General features: G+C 55.4%; 1 protein-coding gene across 1 annotated transcript; it reads right to left on the reverse strand.

Moving 5' to 3' along the window:
* Nucleotides 1-993: 993 nt before the first annotated feature.
* Nucleotides 994-16487, reverse strand: EMC10 (ER membrane protein complex subunit 10; the record flags this gene model as incomplete). The annotated part of the gene is made up of 6 exons (XM_061480133.1): nt 16433-16487; nt 14975-15058; nt 14057-14169; nt 8238-8342; nt 4986-5170; nt 994-1105 (listed from the first exon to the last, which is right to left on the reverse strand). Coding segments are annotated over exons 1-6 (654 nt in total), but the record flags the coding sequence as incomplete, so codon positions are not given.
* Nucleotides 16488-18841: the final 2354 nt, after the last annotated feature.

The raw sequence follows: 18841 nt of genomic DNA on the forward strand, positions 1-18841 counted from the left end.
CTGTTTTGGGTGGTTTTTAGGTGTTTTCGGGTTTTTGGGGCTGTTTTGGGTGGTTTTTGGGGTGTTTCTGGGGTGTTTTGGGGTGTTTCTGGGGTGTTTCTGGGTGTTTTGGGGTGTTTCTGGGGTGTTTCTGGGTGTTTTATGGTGTTTCTGGGTGTTTTTGGGGTATTTTGGGGGTGTTTTTGGGGTGTTTCTGGGTGTTTTTAGGTGTTTTTTGGTGTTTCTAGGTGTTTTTGGGGTGTTTCTGGGTGTTTTTTGGTGTTTCGGGGTGTTTTTGGGGTATTTTGGGGGTGTTTTTGGGGTGTTTCTGGGTGGTTTTTGGTTTTTTTTTTGGTGTTTCTAGGTGTTTCTGGGTGTTTTTGGGGTGTTTCTGGGTGTTTTTGGGGTGTTTCTGGGTGGTTTTTGGTGTTTCTGGGTGTTTTTGGGGCTGTTTCTGGGTGTTTTTGGGGTGTTTCTGGGTGTTTTTTGGGTGTTTCTCGGTGTTTTTGGGGTGTTTCTGGGTGTTTTTGGTGTTTCTGGGTGTTTTTGGGGTATTTTGGGGGTGTTTTGGGATGTTTCTGGGTGTTTTTGGGGTATTTTGGGGTGTTTCTGGGTGCTTTTTGGGTGTTTCTGGGTGTTTTTGGTGTTTCTGGGTGTTTTTGGGGTATTTTGGGATGTTTTTGGGGTGTTTCTGGGTGTTTTCGGGTGTTTTTGGGGTGTTTCTGGGTGTTTTTTGGGTGTTTCTGGGTGTTTCTGGGTATTTTGGGGTGTTTCTGGGTGTTTTTTGGGTGTTTCTGGGTGTTTTTGGGGTATTTTGGGGGTGTTTTTGGGGTTTTTCTGGGTGTTTTTTGGTGTTTCTGGGTGTTTTTGGGGTGTTTTGGGGGTATTTTGGGGGTGTTTTTGGGGGTTTTTCTGGTTTTTTTTGGTGTTTCTGGGTGTTTTTGGGGTATTTTGGGGGTGTTTTGGGGGTTTTTCTGGGTGTTTTTGGGGTGTTTTTGGGGTATTTTGGGGGTGTTTTTGGGGTGCCCTCACGTATTTGGCGAAGAAGGAGCGCTGCTCCTGCGGGTTCCGGGCGCGCTGAGCCTGCTCCTGCTCCAGGTGCCGGATGAACGCCGCAGTCTCGGGGCTGGGGGGGGCAATGGGGAGGGGTCACGGGCACCCCAAAACCTGACCCCCCCATTGATCCCATCCACACCCCATTGATCCCACCCACACCCCATTGATCCCACCCCCACCCCATCGATCCCATCCCACCCCATTGATCCCATCCCCACCCCATTGATCCCATCCCACCCCATTGATCCCATCCCCACCCCATTGATCCTCTCCCCCCATCCCCACCCCATTGATCCCACCCCACCCCATTGATCCCATCCCACCCCATTGATCCCATCCCCACCCCATTGATCCCATCCCACCCCACTGATCCCATCCCCACCCCATTGATCCCATCCCACCCCACTGATCCCATCCCCACCCCATTGATCCCATCCCACCCCATTGATCCCATCCCACCCCATTGATCCTCTCCCCCATCCCCACCCCATTGATCCCATCCCACCCCATTGATCCCATCCCCACCCCATTGATCCCACCCCACCCATTGATCCCATCCCACCCCACTGATCCCATCCCCACCCCATTGATCCCATCCCCACCCCATTGATCCCATCCCACCCCATTGATCCCATCCCACCCCATTGATCCCATCCCACCCCACTGATCCCATCCCACCCCATTGATCCCATCCCCACCCCATTGATCCCATCCCACCCCACTGATCCCACCCCACCCCATTGATCCCACCCCACCCCATTGATCCCATCCCCACCCCATTGATCCCACCCCACCCCACTGATCCCACCCCACCCCATTGATCCCATCCCCACCCCATTGATCCCACCCCCACCCCATTGATCCCATCCCCACCCCATTGATCCCATCCCCACCCCATTGATCCCATCCCACCCCATTGATCCCATCCCACCCCATTGATCCCACCCCACCCCACTGATCCCACCCCACCCCATTGATCCCATCCCCACCCCATTGATCCCATCCCACCCCACTGATCCCACCCCACCCCATTGATCCCACCCCACCCCATTGATCCCTCTCACCCCATTGATCCCATCCCCACCCCATCGATCCCATCCCCACCCCATTGATCCCATCCCACCCCATTGATCCCACCCCACCCCATTGATCCCCTCTCACCCCATTGATCCCATCCCCACCCCATTGATCCCATCCCCACCCCATCGATCCCATCCCACCCCATTGATCCCATCCCACCCCACTGATCCCATCCCCACCCCATTGATCCCATCCCACCCCATTGATCCCATCCCACCCCATTGATCCCACCCCACCCCATTGATCCCATCCCACCCCATTGATCCCACCCCACCCCATTGATCCCATCCCCACCTCATTGATCCCATCCCCACCCCATTGATCCCCTCTCACCCCATTGATCCCACCCCACCCCATTGATCCCATCCCACCCCATTGATCCCATCCCACCCCATTGATCCCCTCTCACCCCATTGATCCCATCCCACCCCATTGATCCCATCCCCACCCCATTGATCCCATCCCACCCCATTGATCCCATCCCCACCCCATTGATCCCCTCTCACCCCATTGATCCCACCCCACCCCATTGATCCCATCCCACCCCATTGATCCCCTCTCACCCCATTGATCCCACCCCACCCCATTGATCCCATCCCACCCCATTGATCCCATCCCACCCCATTGATCCCACCCCACCCCATTGATCCCATCCCCACCCCATTGATCCCACCCCACCCCATTGATCCCATCCCCACCCCATTGATCCCATCCCCACCCCATTGATCCCACCCCACCCCATTGATCCCATCCCACCCCATTGATCCCACCCCACCCCATTGATCCCATCCCCACCCCATTGATCCCATCCCCACCCCATTGATCCCCTCTCACCCCATTGATCCCATCCCCACCCCATTGATCCCATCCCACCCCATTGATCCCATCCCACCCCATTGATCCCATCCCCACCCCATTGATCCCATCCCACCCCATTGATCCCATCCCCACCCCACTGATCCCACCCCACCCCATTGATCCCATCCCACCCCATTGATCCCACCCCACCCCATTGATCCCACCCCCACCCCACTGATCCCATCCCCCCCCCATTGATCCCATCCCCACCCCATTGATCCCACCCCACCCCACTGATCCCATCCCCACCCCATTGATCCCATCCCCACCCCATTGATCCCACCCCACCCCACTGATCCCATCCCCACCCCATTGATCCCATCCCACCCCATTGATCCCATCCCCACCCCATTGATCCCATCCCCACCCCATTGATCCCATCCCACCCCATTGATCCCATCCCCACCCCATTGATCCCATCCCACCCCATTGATCCCACCCCACCCCACTGATCCCATCCCCACCCCATTGATCCCACCCCACCCCATTGATCCCACCCCACCCCATTGATCCCATCCCCACCCCATTGATCCCACCCCACCCCATTGATCCCACCCCACCCCATTGATCCCATCCCCACCCCATTGATCCCATCCCCACCCCATTGATCCCATCCCACCCCATTGATCCCACCCCACCCCATTGATCCCACCCCACCCCATTGATCCCATCCCACCCCATTGATCCCACCCCACCCCATTGATCCCATCCCCACCCCATTGATCCCATCCCACCCCATTGATCCCACCCCACCCCATTGATCCCATCCCACCCCATTGATCCCATCCCACCCCATTGATCCCACCCCACCCCATTGATCCCATCCCACCCCATTGATCCCATCCCCACCCCATTGATCCCACCCCCACCCCATTGATCCCATCCCACCCCATTGATCCCATCCCCACCCCATTGATCCTCTCCCCCCATCCCCACCCCATTGACCCCATCCCCACCCCATTGATCCCATCCCCACCCCATTGATCCCATCCCCACCCCATTGATCCCATCCCACCCCATTGATCCCATCCCCACCCATTGATCCCCTCTCACCCCACTGATCCCATCCCACCCCATTGATCCCATCCCCACCCCATTGATCCCATCCCACCCCATTGACCCCATCCCCACCCCATTGATCCCATCCCCACCCCATTGATCCCATCCCCACCCCATTGATCCCATCCCACCCCATTGATCCCATCCCCCACCCCATTGATCCCCTCTCACCCCACTGATCCCATCCCACCCCATTGATCCCATCCCCACCCCATTGATCCCATCCCACCCCATTGATCCCATCCCCACCCCATTGATCCCATCCCCACCCCATTGATCCCATCCCACCCCATTGATCCCATCCCACCCCATTGATCCCACCCCACCCCATTGATCCCATCCCACCCCACTGATCCCATCCCCACCCCACTGATCCCATCCCCACCCCATTGATCCCACCCCACCCCATTGATCCCATCCCACCCCATTGATCCCATCCCCACCCCATTGATCCCCTCTCACCCCATTGATCCCCTCTCACCCCATTGATCCCATCCCCACCCCATTGATCCCCTCTCACCCCACTGATCCCATCCCACCCCATTGATCCCATCCCCACCCCATTGATCCCATCCCACCCCATTGATCCCATCCCACCCCATTGATCCCACCCCACCCCACTGATCCCATCCCCACCCCATTGATCCCATCCCCACCCCATTGATCCCCTCTCACCCCATTGATCCCATCCCACCCCATTGATCCCATCCCCACCCCATTGATCCCATCCCCACCCCATTGATCCACCCCCACCCCATTGATCCATCCCCACCCCATTGATCCCACCCCCACCCCATTGATCCCATCCCCACCCCACTGATCCCACCCCACCCCATTGATCCCATCCCACCCCATTGATCCCATCCCACCCCATTGATCCCACCCCACCCCATTGATCCCACCCCACCCCATTGATCCCCTCTCACCCCATTGATCCCCCCATTGATTCTCACCCCACAGCAGGCAGGGGCTGTCTCAGCACCACGCTGCTGTTGAAGAGCTCCAGGTCCCGATCCGGTACCGGGGAGCCCCGGCAGGAGCCCGGCGCCGCCACCACCAAAGCCAAAGCCACCACGTTCCCGGCCACGTCCACGTGCACCGAGAGCTCGTCCGAGAGGCGGGACTCGAGCAGGGAGCACTGGGGGGGGAAAGGGGGGATGGGGGTATAGGGGGTGTGGGGGGGATGGGGGGTGTTTGGGGGTATAGGGGGGATGGGGGGGGAAAGGGGGTGTGGGGGTGTGGGGAGGATGGGGGGTGTGTGGGGGGATGGGGGTGTGGGGGGGGTGTGGGGGGTGTGTGGAGGATGGGGGTTGTGGGGGGTATGGGGGGTATGGGGGTATTGCGGGTATGGGGGATGTGGGGAGGATGGGGGGGATGGGGGGATGGGGGGTGTGGGATGTATGGGGGGTGTGGGGGGTGTGGGGGTATGGGGGGTGTGGGGGATATTGGGGGTATGGGGGGTGTGGTTGTATGGGGGGTATGGGGGGAATGGGGGTATTGGGGGTATGGGGGATGTGGGGAGGATGGGGGGTATGGGGGTGTGGGGGGGATGGGGGGTATGGGGGGTGTGGGGGGGATCGGGATTGTGGGGGGTGTGGGGGGGATGGGGGGGGATGGGGGGATGGGGGGTGTGGGGGGTATGGGGGGTGTGGGGGGTGTGGGGGGTGTGGGGGGGTGTGGGGGGTGTGGGGGTGTGGGGGGTGTGGGGGTATGTGGGGTGTAGGGGGTATGGGGGGTGTGGGGGGGATAGGGGGTGTGGGGGGTATGGGGGTATTGGGGGTATGGGGGATGTGGGGAGAATGGGGGGGATGGGGGTATGGGGGGTGTGGGGGTATAGGGGGATGGGGGGTGTGGGGTGTGTGGGGGTATAGGGGGGATGGGGGGGGAAAGGGGGTATGGGGGGGTATAGGGGGTGTGGGGGGTATGAGGGGTGTGGGGAGGATGGGGGGTATTGGGGGTGATGGGGGGGATGGGGGGATGGGAGGGGAAAGGGGGTATGGGGGTTATAGGGGGTGTAGGGGGTATGGGGGGGATGGGGAGTATAGGGGGTATGGGGGGGTTTGGGGGGTGTGGGGGGTGTGGGGTGTATGGGGGGTGTGGGGGTATATGGGGTATAGGGGGATATAGGGGATATAAGGGGTAGAGGGGGTATTGTGAATATAGGGGATATAGGGAATATAGGGGATAAAGGGGGTATAGGGGGTATAGGGGGTATAGGGGTTATGGGGGATGTGGGTATGGGATATATGGGATAAAGGGGATATAGAAGTTATAGGAGATATAAGGGATATGGAATACATAAAATATAGAAATATATGGGATATGGGGGATGTAGAAGATTATGGAATATATGGGATATGGAATATATAGGGTATACGGGATATATGGGATAATGGGATATATGGGATATGGGATATATAGGGTATATGGAATATATGAGATAAATGGGATATATGGGATATGGGATATATAGGGTATATGGAATATATGAGATAAATGGGATATATGGGATATATGGCATATAGGGTATATGGGGATAATGGGATAAATGGGATATATGGGATAGGATATATAGGGTATATGGTATGGGTATAGGGTATGGGATAGAGGAATGGGAATATGCAAATCCAGGAAGATGGGATACAGAACATGGTCGTATGGATATGGGATGTGGAACATGGGAATATGGAGACATGGGATAGGGGAGACAAGGATACGGGATGTGGGATACGGGATATATGGGATATGGGATGTGGGATGTGGGATACAAGGGTATGGGATATGGGATGTGGGATGTGGGATATGGGATGTGGGATATGGGATGTGGGATGTGGGATATGGGATGTGGGATGTGGACCATGGGAATATGGAGATATGGGATAGGGGAGACAAGGATGCGGGATGTGGGATATGGGATGTGGGATGTGGGATATGGGATGTGGGATGTGGGATATGGGATATATGGGATGTGGGATGTAGGATGTGGGATATGGGATATATGGGATGTGGGATGTGGGATATGGGATGTGGGATGTGGGATACGGGATATATGGGATGTGGGATGTGGGATATGGGATGTGGGATATGGGATATATGGGATGTGGGATGTGGGATATATGGGATATGGGATGTGGGATATGGGATGTGAGATATATGGGATATGGGATGTGGGATATATGGGATATGGGATGTGGGATATGGGTTGTGAGATATATGGGATATGGGATGTGGGATATATGGGATACGGGATATGGGATGTGGGATATGGGATATGGGATACAGGATATGGGATATGGGATGTGGGATATGGGATATATGGGATGTGGGATATGGGATACGGGATGTGGGATATGAATATATGGGATATGGGATGTGGGACACAGGATATGGGACATGGGATGTGGGATATGGGATACAGGATATATGGCATGCAGGATATGGGGTATGGGATATATGGGATGTGGGATATATGGGATACGGGATACAGGATATGAGATATGGAATATATGGAATATGAGATATATGGGATATGGAATATATGGGATATATGGGATATGGGATATGGGATGTGGGATATGGGATACAGGATATATGGGATATGGAATATATGGGATATATGGGATATGGGATATGGGATATATGGGATATATGGGATATGGGATATATGGGATATGGGATATGGGATGTGGGATATGGGATATGGGATATATGGGATATGGGATATAGGATATATGGGATATATGGGATATATGGGATATGGGATATATGGGATATGGGATATGGGATGTGGGATATGGGATATATGGGATATGGGATACAGGATATATGGGATATGGGATACGGGATATATGGGATATGGGATATAGGATATATGGGATATATGGGATATATGGGATATGGGATATATGGGATATATGAGATATGGGATATATGGGATATGGGATATGGGATATATGGGATATATGGGGTATGGGATATGGGATATATGGGATATATGGGATATGGGATATGGGATATATGGGATATATGGGATATATGGGATATGGGATATGGGGTATGGGATATATGGGATATGGGATATATGGGATATGGGATACAGGATATATGGGATATGGGATATATGGGATATGGGATATGGGATATGGGATGTGGGATGTGGGGCACAGGCTGTGGGTCCCCGCTCCCATCAGCGCCCCCCAACTGACCGCGCGCACGAAGGAGGTCACGTGAGAGCCCGCGGGGTCCTCGCCGGGTCCCGGCGCCCGCCTGGGGATGCGCACGCGGTACAGCCCGTCCCTGGCGGCCACCTCCTGCGAGCAGCGGGACCCCTCACCCCATGGCCGCTATGGGTCACCCCATAACCAACATCACCCCTATGGGTCACCCCATAACCAACATCACCCCTATGGGTCACCCCATAACCGACATCACCCCTATGGGTCACCCCATAACCGACATCACCCCATGGCCGCTATGGGGCCAGCCCATAACCGACATCACCCCATGGCCGCTATGGGTCACCCCATAACCGACATCACCCCTATGGGTCACCCCATAACCGACATCACCTCTATGGGTCACCCCATAACCAACATCACCCCTATGGGTCACCCCATAACCAACATCACCCCTATGGGTCACCCCATAACCAACATCACCCCTATGGGTCACCCCATAACCGACATCACCTCTATGGGTCACCCCATAACCAACATCACCCCTATGGGTCACCCCATAACCAACATCACCCCTATGGGTCACCCCATAACCAACATCACCCCTATGGGTCACCCCATAACCGACATCACCCCATGGCCGCTATGGGTCACCCCATAACCAACATCACCCCTATGGGTCACCCCATAACCGACATCACCCCACGGCCGCTATGGGTCACCCCATAACCAACATCACCCCTATGGGTCACCCCATAACCGACATCACCCCTATGGGTCACCCCATAACCAACATCACCCCTATGGGTCACCCCATAACCAACATCACCCCTATGGGTCACCCCATAACCAACATCACCCCATGGCCGCTATGGGTCACCCCATAACCAACATCACCCCTATGGGTCACCCCATAACCGACATCACCCCTATGGGTCACCCCATAACCGACATCACCCCTATGGGTCACCCCATAACCAACATCACCCCTATGGGTCACCCCATAACCGACATCACCCCTATGGGTCACCCCATAACTGACATCACCCCTATGGGTCACCCCATAACCGACATCACCCCTATGGGTCACCCCATAACCGACATCACCCCTATGGGTCACCCCATAACCAACATCACCCCTATGGGTCACCCCATAACCAACATCACCTCTATGGGTCACCCCATAACCAACATCACCTCTATGGGTCACCCCATAACCAACATCACCCCTATGGGTCACCCCATAACCGACATCACCTCTATGGGTCACCCCATAACCGACATCACTCCTATGGGTCACCCCATAACCAACATCACCCCATGGCCGCTATGGGGCCAGCCCATAACCGACATCACCCCTATGTGTCACCCCATAACCAACATCACCCCACGGCCGCTATGGGTCACCCCATAACCGACATCACCCCTATGGGTCACCCCATAACCAACATCACCCCATGGCCGCTATGGGTCACCCCATAACCGACATCACCCCTATGGGTCACCCCATAACCGACATCACCCCTATGGGTCACCCCATAACCAACATCACCCCTATGGGTCACCCCATAACCAACATCACCCCATGGCCGCTATGGGTCACCCCATAACCGACATCACCCCATGGCCGCTATGGGTCACCCCATAACCGACATCACCCCTATGGGTCACCCCATAACCAACATCACCCCTATGGGTCACCCCATAACCGACATCACCCCTATGGGTCACCCCATAACCAACATCACCTCTATGGGTCACCCCATAACCAAAATCACCTCTATGGGTCACCCCATAACCAACATCACCCCTATGGGTCACCCCATAACCGACATCACCTCTATGGGTCACCCCATAACCGACATCACTCCTATGGGTCACCCCATAACCAACATCACCCCATGGCCGCTATGGGGCCAGCCCATAACCGACATCACCCCTATGGGTCACCCCATAACCAACATCACCCCACGGCCGCTATGGGTCACCCCATAACCGACATCACCCCTATGGGTCACCCCATAACCAACATCACCCCATGGCCGCTATGGGTCACCCCATAACCGACATCACCCCTATGGGTCACCCCATAACCGACATCACCCCTATGGGTCACCCCATAACCAACATCACCCCTATGGGTCACCCCATAACCAACATCACCCCATGGCCGCTATGGGTCACCCCATAACCGACATCACCCCATGGCCGCTATGGGTCACCCCATAACCGACATCACCCCTATGGGTCACCCCATAACCAACATCACCCCTATGGGTCACCCCATAACCGACATCACCCCTATGGGTCACCCCATAACCAACATCACCTCTATGGGTCACCCCATAACCGACATCACCCCTATGGGTCACCCCATAACCGACATCACCCCTATGGGTAACCCCATAACCACCGTCACCCCTATGGGTCACCCCATAACCAACGTCACCCCTATGGGTCACCCCATAACCAACATCACCCCTATGGGTCACCCCATAACCGACATCACCTCTATGGGTCACCCCATAACCAACATCACCCCTATGGGTCACCCCATAACCGACATCACCTCTATGGGTCACCCCATAACCAACATCACCCCTATGGGTCACCCCATAACCGACATCACCCCTATGGGTCACCCCATAACCGACATCACCTCTATGGGTCACCCCATAACCAACATCACTCCTATGGGTCACCCCATAACCGACATCACCCCTATGGGTCACCCCATAACCACCATCACCCCTATGGGTCACCCCATAACCGACATCACCCCTATGGGTCACCCCATAACCAACATCACCCCTATGGGTCACCCCATAACCGACATCACCCCTATGGGTCACCCCATAACCAACATCACCCCACGGCCGCTATGGGTCACCCCATAACCAACATCACCCCTATGGGTCACCCCATAACCGACATCACCCCTATGGGTCACCCCATAACCAACATCACCTCTATGGGTCACCCCATAACCGACATCACCCCTATGGGTCACCCCATAACCAACATCACCTCTATGGGTCACCCCATAACCGACATCACCCCTATGGGTCACCCCATAACCAACATCACCCCTATGGGTCACCCCATAACCGACATCACCCCTATGGGTCACCCCATAACCAACATCACCCCATGGCCGCTATTGGGTCACCCCATAACCAACATAACCCCTATGGGTCACCCCATAACCAACATCACCCCTATGGGTCACCCCATAACCGACATCACCTCTATGGGTCACCCCATAACCAACATCACCCCTATGGGGTCACCCCATAACCGACATCACCTCTATGGGTCACCCCATAACCAACATCACCCCTATGGGTCACCCCATAGCCAACATCACCCCTATGGGTCACCCCATAACCAACATCACCCCATGGCCGCTATGGGGCCAGCCCATAACCGACATCACCCCTATGGGTCACCCCATAACCAACATCACCCCACGGCCGCTATGGGTCACCCCATAACCAACATCACCCCTATGGGTCACCCCATAACCAACATCACCCCATGGCCGCTATGGGGCCAGCCCATAACCTACATCACCCCTATGGGTCACCCCATAACCAACATCACCCCACGGCCGCTATGGGTCACCCCAAAACCAACATCACCCCTATGGGTCACCCCATAACCAACATCACCCCATGGCCGCTATGGGTCACCCCATAACCAACATCACCCCACGGCCGCTATGGGGCCAGCCCATAACCAACGTCACCCCTATGGGTCACCCCATAACCGACATCACCCCTATGGGTCACCCCATAACCACCATCACCCCTATGGGTCACCCCATAACCAACATCACCCCTATGGGTCACCCCATAACCGACATCACCCCTATGGGTCACCCCATAACCAACATCACCTCTATGGGTCACCCCATAACCGACATCACCCCTATGGGTCACCCCATAACCAACATCACCTCTATGGGTCACCCCATAACCGACATCACCCCTATGGGTCACCCCATAACCGACATCACCCCATGGCCGCTATGGGGCCAGCCCATAACCAACATCACCCCTATGGGTCACCCCATAACCAACATCACCCCATGGCCGCTATGGGTCACCCCATAACCAACATCACCTCTATGGGTCACCCCATAACCAACATCACCCCATGGCCGCTATGGGTCACCCCATAACCAACATCACCCCTATGGGTCACCCCATAACCGACATCACCCCTATGGGTCACCCCATAACAAACATCACCCCTATGGGTCACCCCATAACCGACATCACCCCTATGGGTCACCCCATAACCAACATCACCCCTATGGGTCACCCCATAACCGACATCACCCCTATGGGTCACCCCATAACCAACATCACCTCTATGGGTCACCCCATAACCAACATCACCCCTATGGGTCACCCCATAACCGACATCACCCCATGGCCGCTATGGGTCACCCCATAACCAACATCACCTCTATGGGTCACCCCATAACCAACATCACCTCTATGGGTCACCCCATAACCAACATCACCCCTATGGGTCACCCCATAACCACCGTCACCCCTATGGGTCACCCCATAACCACCATCACCCCATGGCCGCTATGGGGCCAGCCCATAACCACCGTCACCCCTATGGGTCACCCCATAACCACCGTCACCCCACAGCCGCTATGGGTCACCCCATAACCACCATCACCCCTATGGGTCACCCCATAACCACCATCACCCCTATGGGCCACCCCATAACCACCGTCACCCCATGGACGCTATGGGTCACCCCATAACCACCATCACCCTTTGGCCGCTATGGGGCCAGTCCATAACCACCATCACCCCCCATTGCCCCCTATGGGGTTTTCCCACCACCCCTATGGGGCACCCCCATCACCCCTATGGGGTTACCCCCATCACCCCTATGGGGTTACCCCCTATGGGGCGCCCCCATCACCCCTATGGGGTTACCCCCTATGGGTTACCCCCATCACCCCTATGGGGTTACCCCCTATGGGGCGCCCCCATCACCGCTATGGGGTTACCCCCTATGGGTTACCCCCATCACCCCTATGGGGTTACCCCCACCACCCCTATGGGGTTACCCCCTATGGGGCGCCCCCACCACCCCTATGGGGTTACCCCCTATGGGGCGCCCCCATCACCCCTATGGGGTTACCCCATCACCCCATGGGGTTACCCCCTATGGGGCGTCCCCATCACCCCTATGGGGTTACCCCCATCACCCCTATGGGGTTACCCCCTATGGGGCGCCCCCATCACCCCTATGGGGTTACCCCCATCACCCCTATGGGGTTACCCCCTATGGGGCGCCCCCATCACCCCTATGGGGTTACCCCCATCACCCCTATGGGGTTACCCCCTATGGGGCGCCCCCATCACCCCTATGGGGTTACCCCCATCACCCCTATGGGGTTACCCCCTATGGGGCGCCCCCACCACCCCTATGGGGTTACCCCCTATGGGGCGCCCCCACCACCCCTATGTGGTTACCCCCTATGGGGCGCCCCCACCACCCCTATGGGGTTACCCCCTATGGGGCGCCCCCACCACCCCTATGGGGTTACCCCCTATGGGGCGCCCCCATCATCCCTATGGGGTTACCCCCTATGGGGCGCCCCCACCACCCCTATGGGGTTACCCCCTATGGGGCGTCCCCATCACCCCTATGGGGTTACCCCCTATGGGGCGCCCCCACCACCCCTATGGGGTTATCCCCTATGGGGCGCCCCCATCACCCCTATGGGGTTACCCCCTATGGGGCGCCCCCATCACCCCTATGGGGTTACCCCCATCACCCCTATGGGGTTATCCCCTATGGGGCGCCCCACATACCCGCAGTTGGTTGCGCTCCTCCTCCGTGAGCTGCTTCTGTGCCAGGCTCAGCCCCAGCTCGGGCCCGGGGGTCCAGGTCAGGGTCCCCCGGCGGCGGAAGCGGGGGGCATCGTCTGCAGGGGGGCAATGGGGCAATGGGGGGACAATGGGGGCAATGGGGGTAATGGGGGTAATGGGGGCAATGGGGGACAATGGGGGTAATGGGGGCAATGGGGGCAATGAGGCAATGGGGGCAATGGGGGCAATGGGGCAATGGGGGGACAATGGGGGCAATGGGGCAATGGGGGCAATGGGGGCAATGGGGCAATGGGGGCAATGGGGGCAATGGGGACAATGGGGACAATGGGGGGACAATGGGGGCAATGGGGCAATGGGGGGACAATGGGGGCAATGGGGCAATGGGGGTAATGGGGCAATGGGGGCAATGGGGGCAATGGGGCAATGGGGGGACAATGGGGGCAATGGGGCAATGGGGGCAATGGGGACAATGGGGACAATGGGGGGACAATGGGGATAATGGTGGCACAATGGGGGGACAATGGGGATAATGGGGGCAATGGGGGCACAATGGGGAGACAATGGGGGCACAATGGGGATAATGGGGGCAATGGGGGTAATGGGGGCACAATGGGGGCACAATGGGGGGACAATGGGGGTATAATGGGGGCAATGGGGGCACAATGGGGACACAATGGGGGCAATGGGAAGACAATGGGGGCACAATGGGGGCAATGGGGGCACAATGGGGCCAATGTGGGCACAATGGGGGAACAACAGGACCAACGGGGGCACAATGGGGATCAATGGGGGCACAATGGGGAGACAATGGAGGCAATGGGGAGACAATGGGGGCACAATGGGGGACCAATGGGAGCCCCCCATATTGGGGGGTGCGTGGGGGGCGGGGTTAAACCTTACCCGGCTCAAAGGAGTGCTCCAGGGGCAGGGAGCAGGGCTCGGTGTCCGAGGGCTGCCACGGAGGGGAGGGGCATGGGGGACAGCCTCATTAATATGCATGAGCTACCCCCTCATTAATATGGATGAGCAGAAGCAGAGCTCATGGGGCACCCTTATTAATCAGCTAATAAGCACTAATGGGTGCCCATCGTTAATAGTAATGAGATTAATCACACACACCCCGACTGTCCCCTCATTAATATTAATGAGATTAATCACACCCACCCCCGACTGTCCCCTCATTAATATTAATGAGATTAATCAGGCCCCACCTCTAAGCAAGCCGTCACCTCATTAATATTAATGAATTGACCAGACACCCCACCCCCTTCCCTTAATATTAATGAGATTAATCAGGCCCCTCCTCTAAGCAGGCTGTCACCTCATTAATATTAATGAATTAACCAGACACCACCACCCCCACCCCCAATTAATATTAATGAGATTATTCAGGCCCCTCCTCTTAAGTGGGCTGTCACCTCATTAATATTAATGAATTGGTCAGACACCCCTCCATTAATACTAATGAGATTTATCAGGCCCTTCCTCTAAGTAGGCCATCAACTCATTAATATAAATGAATTGATCAACCATTAATATTAATGAGATTATTCAGGCCCCTCCTCTAAGTGGGCTGTCGCCTCAGTAATATTAATGAATTGATCAGACACCCTTCCATTAATACTAATGAGATCAGGCCCCTCCTCTAAGTAGGCCATCAACTCATTAATATTAATGATTTGATCAGACACCCCTCCATTCATATTAATGAGATCAATCATGCCCCTCCTCTAAGTGGGCGGTCGCCTCATTAATATTAATGAATTGATCACACACCTCATTAATATTCATGATTACGCTACTACATCAGTTAATAACAAGCTATAATGTATGTTTTCCTGTCCCTCATTAATACACACGATTAAACAGCTTCGCTCATTAATATTAATAAGGTTTAATATTCTTATTAATATTAATGCAACGTGTATAACCCATGGAATCATTAATATTAATGACCTTCAGCGCACACTGTCGACAATATTAATGAGACCTAATCACGGGAGGCCCCTCCTAATTAGCATACATATCTTCATGAATATTAACGAGACTTAATTCATTAATATTAACGAGCTGTTCACTCCTTCGCTGGTACTAACGAACTCGGCGCTCATTTACCCCGCCATTAACCCTTATTACACCCCCCACCCCCCTCGCCCCACCCCCTCATTAATATTAATGAGCACACCCCACCTCCACCCCTCACGCGGCGGCCCACGTGACCGCGCGCCCCCCTCCATGAATATTAACCCTCCCCACCCCGCCAAAAGCCGCCCCACCCCCCAAACCACGCCCCCCTCAAACCACGCCCCCTTATCATGCATATTCATGAGCTCACCCTCAACCCGGCCCCCCCCCGGCCGCCTCCCGCCAGCAGCAGCCACAGCGCCGCCGCCGCCGCCATCTTGGCCGCCATCTTGGCCGCGCGGGGCACGCCGGGAAGGAAGGGGGGGGGCGTGGCTAAAACGGGGTTGTGGGGGCGTGGCGCAAAAAGGAGGGGGCGTGGTTAAAAGGGTGCGCGGTTAAAACGGGGTTGTGGGGGCGTGGTTAAAGGGGGGCGTGGCTAAAACGGGGCTGTGGCTCCGGGGAGAGCTCAGAAGGGGGGCGTGGCTAAAACACGGCTGTGGGGGGCGTGGCTCTAAAGGGGGCGGGATTGAAAGGGGGCGTGGTTAAATCAGGGCTGTGGGGGCGTGGGCTCAGAAGGGGGCGTGGTTTAAAGGGGCGTGGCTAAAACAGGGCTGTGGGGGCATGGGTCTGGTGTGGGCTCAAAAGGGGGCGTGGTTTAAAAGGGGCTGTGGGGGGCGTGGTTTAGACGGGGCTGTGGTGGGCGTGGCCTCGGGATGGACTAAAAGGGGGGCGTGGCTAAAAGGGGGCGTGGCTAAAAACAGGGCTGTGGGGGCCTGGCTCCGTGGGTGGGCTCAAAAGGAGGGCGTGGTTAGAAGGGGGCGTGGTTTAAACGGGGCTGTGGAGGCGTGGCCCCGGGGGTGGACTCAAGGGGGGGGCGTGGTTTAAAGGGGGCGTGGCTTAGCGGGCGCCCTTAAAAGGGCCGCGGGCGCCATCTTGAGGCGTCTCGGCGCCATCTTGAGCGGCGGCAGCGCCGGGGGCCCGAGCATCCGGTAGCTCCGTGTGTGCCCCCCCCCGGTCCCGGTCCTCATCCGGATCCTTCCCGGTCCTCATCCGGATCCTTCCCGGGTCCTGATCCCCCCCCTTTCTCCCCCGGTCCCCACCGCCCGCCATGGGCCGGCTGCGGCGCTGCCTGGCCCGAGGGGAGCTGGGGCCGCTGAGGGAGCTGCGGCTGCTGGAGGGGGAGTTCCTGCAGGTGAGGGGAGAGTGCCCCATAGACCCTATATAGGACATGTATTGGCCTTATATAGCCCCATAGACCCTATATAGCACATGTATTGGCCTTATATAGCCCCATAGACCCTATATAGGACATGTATTGGCCTTATATAGCCCCATAGACCCTATATAGCACATGTATTGGCCTTATATAGCCCCATAGACCCTATATAGCACATGTATTGGCCTTATATAGCCCCTATAGACCCTATATAGGACATGTATCGGCCTTATATAGCCCCTATAGACCCTATATAGGACATGTATTGGCCTTATATAGCCCCATAGACCCTATATAGGACATGTATTGGCCTTATATAGCCCCATAGACCCTATATAGCACATGTATTGGCCTTATATAGACCCTATAGACCCTATATAGCACATGTATCGGCCTTATATAGCCCCCATAGACCCTATATAGGACATGTATTGGCCTTATATAGCCCCCATAGACCCTATATAGGACATGTATCGGCCTTATATAGCCCCATAGACCCTATATAGCACATGTATCGGCCTTATATAGCCCCATAGACCCTATATAGCACATTTATTGGCCTTTATAGACCCTATAGACCCTATATAGCACATGTATTGGCCTTATATAGCCCCTATAGACCCTATATAGCACATGTATTGGCCTTATATAGCCCCTATAGACCCTATATAGCACATGTATCGGCCTTATATAGCCCCTATAGACGCTATATAGCACATGTATTGGCCTTATATAGCCCCTATAAGACCCTATATAGCACATGTATTGGCCTTATATAGCCCCCATAGACCCTATATAGCACATTTATTGGCCTTTATAGACCCTATAGACCCTATATAGCACATGTATTGGCGTTATATAGCCCCTATAGACCCTATATAGCACATGTATTGGCCTTATATAGACCCTATAGACCGTATATAGCACATGTATTGGCCTTATATAGCCCCTATAGACCCTATATAGGACATGTATTGGCCTTTATACACCCTATAGACCCTATATAGGACATGTATCGGCCTTATATAGACCCTGTAGACCCTATATAGCACATGTATTGGCCTTATATAGCCCCTATATAGCACATGTATTGGCCTTATATAGCCCCTATAGACCCTATATAGCACATGTATTGGCCTTATATAGCCCCTATAGACCCTATATAGCACATGTATTGGCCTTATATAGCCCCATAGACCCTATATAGCACATGTATTGGCCTTATATAGCCTGTATAGATCCTATATAGCACATATATCAGCTTATATAGCCTGTATAGCCCCTATATAGCACATATATCAGCCTTATATAGCCTGTATAGACCCTATATAGCACATATATTGGCCTTATAGAGCTCCTATAGACCCTATATAGCACATTTATCGGCCTTACATAGACCCTATGTATCACGTATATCGTCGTTATAT

Source organism: Pezoporus flaviventris, unplaced genomic scaffold (genome assembly GCF_033815535.1).
Source record: "Pezoporus flaviventris isolate CSIRO_AGI_PZ_B2104156 unplaced genomic scaffold, CSIRO_AGI_Pfla_v1 ptg000173l, whole genome shotgun sequence".
Lineage (NCBI taxonomy): Eukaryota > Metazoa > Chordata > Aves > Psittaciformes > Psittacidae > Pezoporus > Pezoporus flaviventris.